Source organism: Schistosoma mansoni, chromosome 6, assembly GCF_000237925.1.
Source record: "Schistosoma mansoni strain Puerto Rico chromosome 6, complete genome".
Classification (NCBI taxonomy): domain Eukaryota; kingdom Metazoa; phylum Platyhelminthes; class Trematoda; order Strigeidida; family Schistosomatidae; genus Schistosoma; species Schistosoma mansoni.
The window spans coordinates 11,663,870-11,674,943 of NC_031500.1; the positions used below are offsets into that span (position 1 = coordinate 11,663,870).

Here is an 11,074-nt window from a genome sequence, read left to right on the forward strand (position 1 = left end):
TGAGTAGAACTAAACACCAAACTGATCACTAGGTTGATTATTAAGTCACAATATTTGGTCACGTGATACATGAAACCAAATTATCCATCTAGCAATCAAGAACGAAATATAGTCCAGAGAAAACAGTCTTTTGTCTTAATACAAAGCAGTTAGCAAATAGATTCAGATTAAGACTAGATGAAGTCCTTTTTATGCATAAGATGGTTTTTCATATTTAGTATATCTTTACTTGTTGACCAATCATGGCTTACTGTGATCGCTATATCACCAACCATTTTTTTAACAGCAACAAATTAATCATTGAATACAGGCTCAAAATGCACAAAAAACAATGGCCTATAGGTTGTTGAATACATATTGCTGACTGATATGTGAGGAGTGCTAACTCACACAAAATTTTGGACAAAGACTTCTCAGCACTTGTCTCTGATCACATAATACCTAAATATCTAATGTTCCCACCAAATTGGAAAATAAAACAATTTCTCCTTCGTGAAAAATTGTCAATAATTTCTTGTGATCTGTTTAGTTTGTATATTGTTTTTTGACTAGAAACCAGTCAATCATTGTTAACGTACAGTAAAACCTGGGACAGATGTATGTTAGCAAAAGTTGTCATACTGCATTTTTAACTGGAATTGTATTCGGTTAGTTCTTGCGAGTGGTTAACAGGATTTACCGATTACAGTGTGATCAAAATAACATTTCAAGCAAAGATGGATAATGGCTAACAGTGGAATCAAGGACGCGCGTTTCGTCCTATTTAGGACTCGCCAGCTGGATGTACCTGCATCTCAGAATTAATGTTCACTCTGGGACTCGAACCCAGTACCGTTCACTTCAAACTCCATCGCGTTATCCACTTAGCTACTGAGTCCTGATAGCCACTTACTTGTGCAATGGGGTGAAGTTTAAATTCATTTGTTATTGTTTACTTGAATCTTTCCATTGACGTTTAAGACTGCAATTGATCGGTTTCTAAGATTCAGGGTACGTCCAGGCTGGCGAGTCCCAAATAGGAGGAAACATGCAACGGGCTTTTTTCTGGGGGTATTCCACTGTTAGTCACTATCAATCTTTGCTTATAATGTTTCAATGTTTTGTTTTTAGAAGATAACAATAGTTTGTTCAATTACACCATATAATCATATTTTGATTTTAACGATTCATTTTAAGTTTTATGAGCCTTCATTATTTTATAGAGTTGAGATAATGAGTCAATTGAAGCTAGACCATCATGGAAAACCTGTAAGCACTGGACGGCCGTTTCGTCCTATTATGGGACTCCTCAGCCTTTATTATGTTTGAAATTGTTGACTACTTTTATTTTCCTAAAATGATATATTTTATTCTGTATGGTTGTTAATATTGTTTGACATTTTTAGTTTTGTTTTCTTTTATAAAGTTACTAGTAGTACGAAGAAGATGGAATTTTATCCTTTGTGTATGTTTAAATAATCATTTATAAAGTATTGACTAAATTTCGAATGAATACAGATTATGTAAGACTCTCTTCAGCGACCTCATATCTCAGCATACTTCATGATATATCGAGCAATTTATACTAGTGGTCATATTGGAAGTTGATCAATAGAATTTGATTAGCACTTAAGAGATTGAGTAAATATAACATTAACCAGTCAATCGCGAGTGTTTCAGTCCTAGAAAAGTTTGGTCGAGGCTCAGATAGCTCAGTGGAAATGTCTAAGATTGTGATGCTGACTGATATGTGGTGAAATATGTCAGGGAGCTGCAGTGTACTCAAGATTACAGGTACATTTTACTGACAAGGGCAAAATAGCTCGATAACTAAGTTACACAGTATATCCTATCGACTGCCTCCAACTAACTAGTATTGTATGAAAGTCAATTTTGAAGACTATTTCACCAAAAACTGATGTCTTTTAATGAATCATTGTTACCTAGAGGAATTGAACGGTTGTTTTGTCGTAGTTAAGCAATTTCTAGCATTTGGTACCTATTATCTTTCATGGATCAGATTACGAACTTTCAAATTGTTCTTCAAGAAACATTCATTCCGACTACCAATATCAAATATAAATATGCTTTGAGAAATAACTTGACTAACTTATTACCTCGAATCGGGAGTTTTACGTAGTTGGGAGTAGACTGACTTTACTTAGATTGAAAATATGTATTGTGTGATAGGTACAAAAAGTTGGTGATTTAAATGTATCTTTTACATTATTACTTACAAGTATAAACATGCCAGTAGATTTGTCTATCGAAATGCAGACGTTATTTCAGGTTGAACATAAACGTACATCGATTTCTTCTTCGTCTTGTAAGTGTTAATGCCAAGTTATTATACGTGTCTGTGAATTAGTAACGCACATGTCTTTCAATAGTCCACACATGTGTAGTATTCTTCCCCTCATTTAATGAGTGGACATTGGGTATAAGAAACCTAGTTTTCACTGAGGATTTCAGTTCAAGCTCTAACTTTCACTTTAAATTTTTTTTTCATTCGGCAAGTTAGGATAAACTCTGACATGAAATGATTGAAATGAAATCCCCAGTGAAAACTGTACTCTTATTTGCAATATTTAACCTACGTTGTAGCTGACTGACTGACTGATTTAACCATTAAAATGAACGGCAAAAAAATGCCTGAAAATGCGAGATAATGCACTTCTTACTTACTTACTTACTTACACCTGTTACTACCAATGGAGCATAGGCCACCGACCAGGATTCTCCTGTCCTGGGCCTTCCTTTCTAGTTCTATCCAACTTTTGTTCATTCTTCTCATGTCTGTCTGCATTTCTCGGTGTAATGTGTTCTTTAGTTTTCCTCTTCTCCTTTGGCCTTCAGGATTCCATGTGAGGGCTTGTCTTGTGGCGCACTTATGTGATTTCCTTAAAGTGTGTCTTATCCACTTCTGTTGAACATTAAAAAAGAGTGTTTATCCTCTTGCACACACACTAATGAGTCACACAAAAAACTAATTCTACCCCATTTTTCAAATTGAACTCATCTTTAGAATCGACCCAAGTTTGATAGTGGAATAAGTTTAAAATTCTATGGTTATTACATAAGTCTTACAACATCTTCATTGTAAACTTTTACCAATGAAAACTAGTGTTTATCAAAAAAAAAACATTCTTATTATATATTACTTAAAAATGACCACTCCCTATAATAATAACGCCTATTATTATTAAGCATTATAGATTCTCTAAACCCTCGAGCTGATAAAGTCATTGTTGGGTTTAATTATTAAGTGACATCGTGAAACAAGACATAGGTTATGGGTAAAAAGTTCAGCAGAATATCGATTTGAGGTTTTACATCACAGACTGACATTGGTTGAACATTTATTAAAAAACACGGAAGTACCGTTTCATCTTAGTAAGAAATATTGCAGAAACGTGCACCGATTGTCGTACCAAAAATCGAACCCACTACCTTCAGATCTTGTTGTAAGAGCTTAACACCTAGAACGTGGTCATAATCAGTTACATCTGTAATATATTTTTTTTAAAATCTGACCGTTAAAATCTACAAAATGCTTGCCTCAAAGCCTAAAGAATTTGGGTTTTGATCTTTCATAGTGTTTTGAATACACATTGTTAAAGAGTCCTATACTGTGCAAAACAGTTGTTCAGTGTTTCCTTGGTTTTTAATGGTTGTTTAACTTAAGTTATTCTGTCATGTAAGATTTTATAATCGACAGTCTCCATAATAATCACTAAGACATTAAATTGGCTAAGTTATATTGTATCATATTATTATTTCTAATTTTTTTATTTATTTTAAGGCTGAAATACAATTACACAATGCAATGATTGATGCTACTAGAAGTGCAAATAATTTAGAACGTTGTGTACTTGATTTTGAAGGTCGTCGATTAAAAGGTTTAAAAGTAAGTGCATTAGTTAATGATTAACTATTTGTCATATAATAATAGACCTATTGTATATTAAAAACTGTTTCGATAATGATAGCGATGATAATAATAATAATAATGATATTTATTATTATGAACGTATTCAACCATTCGTGATGGTAATAGTACGAACCCGAACCAAGTAATTTGCAACTGTCGATATAACCTAGTCCTACATTCGGCGACTTCATGTACTGATATCGTGTCTTGGTTTGATCTCCTCTAGCTTTTTTCTAACCTTCTTTTGGTCACCAAACAGTGAATTACAATAGACTATGGTTAGAGAGATGCAATTGAATTCTAGAAATCTACAAATATTTTTTTAAATATGAAGGCCACGTTTTACACCCATACAATTGAACAGAATGAACCACTGCACAGCCTACTCAGTCTTTGATTAGCAAGAGGACGAACATTTTACCTATGCCACAAGTTATGTAAATTGGCCAAAGCCAGCCTAACTTTCTGAATTTATATCAATATTTCGTCAAACACCAACCCAGAGGTGCAACTAACTTACTCACAACCTATGATTAGTTCAGGGGTTGGCACAGATCATCCCTAAGACACTTTACATTTAAAGAAAGAGAAACACTACCCAAACCTGTTTTGATTGTTGTTGAAGGCGATCAGTCACTTATTTAGAATTCCCCTAGTTTAGTACTATTATTTCTTACTGAAATAACTTGAAGTTTCAAATCATAAGTGTAAACTGTTTTAAAGGAAGTATAAACTCGAATGAAACCCTTGTTCAGTACTCGCCAGTTTTTTCTTCAATTGTTGTTTAGTTGAAGCTTGTCAATAATCAAAATCCTCAAGTTTTATAAATCGTATATTTAAACAAAAAACGAAGTAGTGATCAAGTAATAACAACTTATTTAAGTCGATTCCTGATAAAGTCAATATTCTACGGCTTAAACAATAATGCATGATTCTAGTGAGAAGCCGTGACCAGTGGAGCTAAACCTTGTCAGATTTGAGGTCACACACTGTCGCAGACTGATTGAAGTTAGACTTGTACACCAATGGATCTAGAGGTCTAGAGGTCAGGCATTTAGATGGTAGATCGAAGGTTTTGGGTTTGATTCCTGGTTGCGAGGTTATGGATACGAACTGCCTAGAAGTCCCACATTAAGGCAGAGTGACCGTCCAGTGCTTTCAGGTTTTCAATAATTGTCTAACTTTGACCAATTAGTTATTTAAACGAAATTCAGCAATCTCCACGACCTTACATTGAATATTCATCCAAATTTGGACATAAAGATTTTCCATGATATTAATAGAGTGAACTTTATTTTGAACTGTTTTCATAACTATTGATCGCATTCGCTTTTTTATTTAGAGAATTATAACAGACTTTATTCAAATTGAAATGTTATGGCATGCTAAAGCATTGGAAACACTGACTTCAGCTTACAATGCAATCCAGTTATTACATGAAGAAGCAGATCTAATTGAATTTCGTGGTACACTATTACGTTCTGGAAGTAATTTAACTGTGTTAAATACTAACAATAATCTTCCAATCAGTCAACAAAGTCTAACGATTGGTGATCAATCGTCACCAATGATTTCTCCGCCAGTATCAATAAGAGATCATCGATCTTATCGGCCGTCATCATCTGTACATAGTTCAATGAATTCAATGAAAACTGGTAGTCGTTGTAGTTTAACATCATTAGGTCGTAATAAGAAAAAGAATCAACAATTACAAGGTCAAACACAACAACAACAACACGATCGACTGTCATACTCCCAACAGCTACATCAACAAAGACAAAATTCCGGCATATCACATCAGGTAAATTTTTATGCTGCAGCTACCTTTATCACTCATATATTATTTTAACACATAAATATGTTATATTATTTACAAGACAAGTTAATATTCAGTCAACCATTTCATTGATTAAGACATGTGTTACACATGCTTAATCATTGTCTACTTCAAAGAGAAATATTAGCTGGCGTATAGGAGTAAGTTTGAAGGAAGCTATGAGTGGCCAAACTGAAATATAGCTATCAGTTCAGGAAATTACTGACTGTTAGTTTTAGTCATGTAGGTCATTGTAGATGACCTGGTTAGGATGTGAACGACCAGTCGAATATTATGACATAATATTATTTTCAAGGTTGAATTACTAACATTTAATCAGTTCTGATTGAGATCATGAATCGCTTGATGTTAGACCACCCTTGAAACCCAGGAAGCACTGAACGGTCGTTTCGTGCTAGTATGGGGCTCCTCAGCTCAGTGTTCCAGAGATTAGGGGTTTGTGTGTGGGATCGCGGATGCGCATTGTTGAGGAGTTCCATACTAGGACAAAACAGCCGTCAAACAGTGCTTCCAGGTTTTTAATAGTGGTCTAACATTGACCTATTCATGATCTCAATCAAAACTGCACAATCTCCACAACCCTATATTGATATTAAACAGTTCAACTATGAATTTCATTACTAGTTAAAATAAAATAATAAAGTGTTGGGAACTGGTTATTACTGGGTAGCTTTTTTTTCTAATATGAGACTGCTGAAAAACAACTGCGCTCAAACCAACCAGGAATAGAACCTATTAATGAAGTTGCTATATTAAGTAAGTAATTAATTACATTGTAAATATGGTACGACATTATTTTCGTGAAGATTATCACACCTAAAGTAGTGGATTTCTACAGTCGGTTTTTTCACTAAACACTATATGTTAACGACTAAATAGAATCTCACTTCTTACAAATGCAACTCTTTACACTGAATTTAACAACATTGAATGTGAACAGTTTTAATTTGTTTGAAATGATCAATGAAACTTTTATAGATGTTCATCTTAGTTCACGAGATAAGAATAATATTTGACACCAATCTAATAAATTAATGGTTTAATTCATGAGTCAGTCTAAACTAGATCACCATGGAAAACTTGGAAGTAGTGGACGGCCTTTTTGTCCTAGTATGAGACTCCTCAGTAGTGCACTTCCACGACCTCACCTCGTAAGATTCGAACCTAGGATCTATCGGTCTCGCGCGTGAGCACTTAACCTCTAGACCACCGAGCTAGCATCTAGCGGTGTTAATGTCTAACTTCAACCACTCTAATAACTAATGTCAGTTGAATAACGATTGAAAATATCTTAAGGGTAGTGAATTATTGCTCTTGTTTTCTTATAAAACACGTCAATCTTAACGATTGATTAATTTGTATTCGGCAATCGCACAGTTTCATGGACAATAGCCTTGTTGAAATATAATAGTTTTTTTCTAGTTGTTTTCTCCATTTAATCACTTCTCGATATTTACACCGGTTCTATCTAACATCAAAACTTAGTTTACTCAATTTTGAGTAAATTCGACTGGTGATGACATTGAAACATGAGTGATAGACTTTGATCAACTCAGTGGGGTGAACAAACATAAAATTGGTTACTGCAAGCTAAATAGGCAATCAAAACATCCCAGTCCTACAGGAAGTCAGTCACTATATGAATACAATAATGGTAACCCTTTTAACTCTGTCACTGAGAAAATGCGTGTTCAACATCCTTGAGGATCATCAGTCCCCTCAAGACCTCATATTACATCATACTGATATGAAGCAAATTGCATAAAACTTAGACTTTATTGTAAAACACGTTCCTCTATATCAACGGAAGGTATTCAATGAATATTTTCGGATAGGATGTTTAGTTATTCAACTATTTTTTCCTAACTAGTTTCAGTCCATACAATCAATAATCCAAATTCATGATATATACTTTGTTTACATATTTGATTAGAAGCATTTCAGTTTCTCTATTAGATTATTGTTTCATGTTCTGTTTCTGAACTATTTTTTCGTTTAAAATCATCTATCTGGATGGAAATACTAAAACAGAATGATGATGTAACAAGCCTATTTACTGAAGGAGACGATGATGTTGGCAATAACCATAATGTTCGAGAAAAAGTAGATAATAGAAATTCTGTAAATGGTTTACAAGATCTCGAAGATGATGATGATGATTTTGAAGAAGAAGAAGAAGATAACACAGAAAATGATGATGATTCTGAGGAAGATGAAGATGGTGAATACATGATAGATAGTACTAATCGTTCACCAACACGAATATTAAATAATTCTGTATCATCCCCAGCTGCAAATAGAATATCTGGATCTACACAACATTCTCCATTGAAATCTGCATTAAAAACTGGAATATCTAAATTATGATGATATGATATTTTGTTTTCTATTTTGTTAGTAGTAAATTTATCTTCCCAGAATTATTCATCCATATATTAGTTCTCTTTAATAAAACAACAAATAGGCTGTATATGTATAACAAAGCAACAGATTGTCTGAACAACTGCACATATTTTTTTCCATAGAATTCACTGTTCTTGTATTGAATATGAGTTGTTTTTATTTTAATTCACTACACATTATATCACACTATATCATTCATTACTTCTCGAAAACTTTTACTTATCTATGTATATTACTTATTTCTTAAAAAAAGTAGTATAACTGTGTTGCACACAATTTATTATCACATCTATCTCGTTTTTAGATTTGATTTCATGTTTTTAGGTTTTTTTTAAAATGCAAAATTGATAATAATTTAGTAATAATATGTTCTTTATTAAGTCTATGATTTATCGTGGTTTTCTGTTAGATACTTAGTTATGGTCAATAATTCAATTATATATTGTCTTTTGTACAGAAATCTTTCAAAATGTGTGTTATTCGTTGAATCCCTTAGTTTGTAAATTCAGATAATCAGTAATATATACATAACGTCAAACTGTGAATGTGTTCTTTGAAGTGTATTTAATGCATATCATTAATCCTGTCTTTATTGACATGTTCTCTTTGGTATTATACAGAAAAAAACATGATGTGTGTTTTGATATTAGAAAAGAAATACATTACTGAATTCAGATGTTTCTTCTGTTTGCTTAGATCCGGTTTCTTCATCCTGATGGCTTATGCCTCCGCCGTTTGAAGAACTTTAGGCTTGGCAAGCTTTGGCTAAAAATTACTGACCCTATAAATAATTGAAAAGGATTGGTTTATACTGGCACTATGACCAGTTTGTAATAAAAGGGCAATCCAGATGTATTGTTCTGATTAAACTTATAAATTTGGAAGAGAAAAGAAGGGACAACAAATCTTCATTGAAATCCAATTTGATTGGTTACTTACTTACACCTGTTAATCTCAATGGAGCATAGGCCGCCGATCAGTATTCTCCAACCCACTCTGTCATGGGCCTTCCTTTCTAGTTCTATCCAATCGCTGTTCATTCTTCTTATGTCTGTCTCCATGTTTCATGTTTTCAGATAAAAGTTTTTTATAATTGGACAGGAAACTGATATGGCTTGATGTATGAAAGATGATAGATATATAAGTTTATTATTCACTGAAAACAGATCCAAAACGATATCTTAAACTATTGATTTTTATGTATTCTATTTATGATAAGTCTTCAAACTGGAACTCCTCTTCTAATTAACTTCAAACTGAATCTACACGGCCACTTGAACATAAGAGAAATAACTCGAAGATTGGTCAGAAGGATTTGTTTGACTATTAAAATAAATCGAAATAACTTAAGAATATACCGCTTTACATCTAGATTAACAGTCAGATTTGTATAAATTGAATTGAGTTGTATTTAATAATAAGAATAATCCAATGACTTACTATGCGAACATAAATTTACAGTATTGTAAGATTAAGCATCTATAATCCTTCTTCAGATGTGACATATACATATCATAGACGATTGGAAAAAAATCAGTTCCGTATGTCATTCGAATTCCAATTGATTGAGCTATTATTCGCCGTATCAATTTACACCAATTATCAGTCAGATTGTTAAGAATTTTAACTTCATATTGATGTATAGTGGTAGAAGGTAGTTGAAAGGGAACTATTAACCTAAGTTTTGTGCCATCCGTCAGCACAGCATACCTGTACATCTTGACACTGTGCATACAATGTCAATTTACATAGACTAGTGACCATGTTGTAACTTAATGGGTAGAATTCTATTAGCACTAAGTAGGATTTGACCTAAACAACACTTATCACTACTCACTCATCAATCAGTTGTAAACTGAGTAGCACTCAAAGTTACTTAAGTCAATGGATGTACTGTATGAACACAATTTAAGATATCATGAGACTATACCGATAGAATCAATTAGATTATTTGGACTTCGCTGATGACCTAGCCCTCCTATCTCATACACACGAACAAATACAGACGAAGACAGCAAGTGTAGCAGCAACCTCTACATCAATAGGTCTCAATATACATAAAGGAAAAGGCAAGATTCTCAAATACAACACGGAGAACACCAACCCAATCACACTTGATGGCAAAACTCTGGAAGAGTTGGAAACATTCACATACCAGGGAAGCATAGTTGATAAACAAGGAGGATCGGATGCATATGTAAAGGCAAGGAATGGCAAAGCAAGGGCAGCATTTCTACAATTGAACAACATATGGAACTCAAAACAACTCTCAACTAACTTCAAAGTGACAATCTTCAATACGAACGTCAAGACAGTCCTACTGTATGGAGCTGAGACGTGGAGAACTACTACATCCATTGTCAAGAAGGTACAAGTATTTATTAACAGTTGTTTATGCAAAATACTCAGCATTCACTGGCCGGATATTATCAGCAACAGCCTTCTGTGGGAGAGGACAAACCAGCTTCCAGCTGAAGAGGAAATTAGGAAAAGACGTTGGAAGTGGATCGGACGACTTTTTATCAATTATCTAACGTTAGTAAATACTGTTTATCAGTTTCTGGACAAGAATTAGCAGTTAATAGTTTCATTCTACCAGAATTCATGGATTTAACAATCCGGTAATCATTAATACTTAATGACTAGAGGTGATCTGAGGTTCTGTTAAAGGTATAAAGATGGTTGTCACATTGCGGTTACCCATAACGTTAAAGTGTGATTTCTCGTGAAGCGTTTGAAAGGAAAACTAGGTTATAAGTTAAGTTAATGACCTGAGACTGAGACTTCATAGCCCAATGGATTATTATTTGAATTAAAATGATCACTTAAACTAGTTTTCATGATGAACTGACAACATTCATAAACATTCAATTCACTTGGTATTGTTTGTTTGAATCTTCTCATTGATGTTTAGGGCTGCAATT

At 33.6% G+C, this 11,074-nt stretch overlaps 1 protein-coding gene across 1 annotated transcript; it reads left to right on the forward strand.

Moving 5' to 3' along the window:
• Positions 1 to 3,805: 3,805 nt before the first annotated feature.
• Positions 3,806 to 8,144, forward strand: Smp_141460 (hypothetical protein; the record flags this gene model as incomplete). Its single annotated transcript, XM_018798256.1, has 3 exons — positions 3,806 to 3,886; positions 5,253 to 5,711; positions 7,779 to 8,144. 3 exons carry the CDS (start codon positions 3,806 to 3,808, stop codon positions 8,112 to 8,114), a joined length of 876 nt encoding a protein of 291 aa, XP_018653216.1. The 3' UTR covers positions 8,115 to 8,144.
• Positions 8,145 to 11,074: the final 2,930 nt, after the last annotated feature.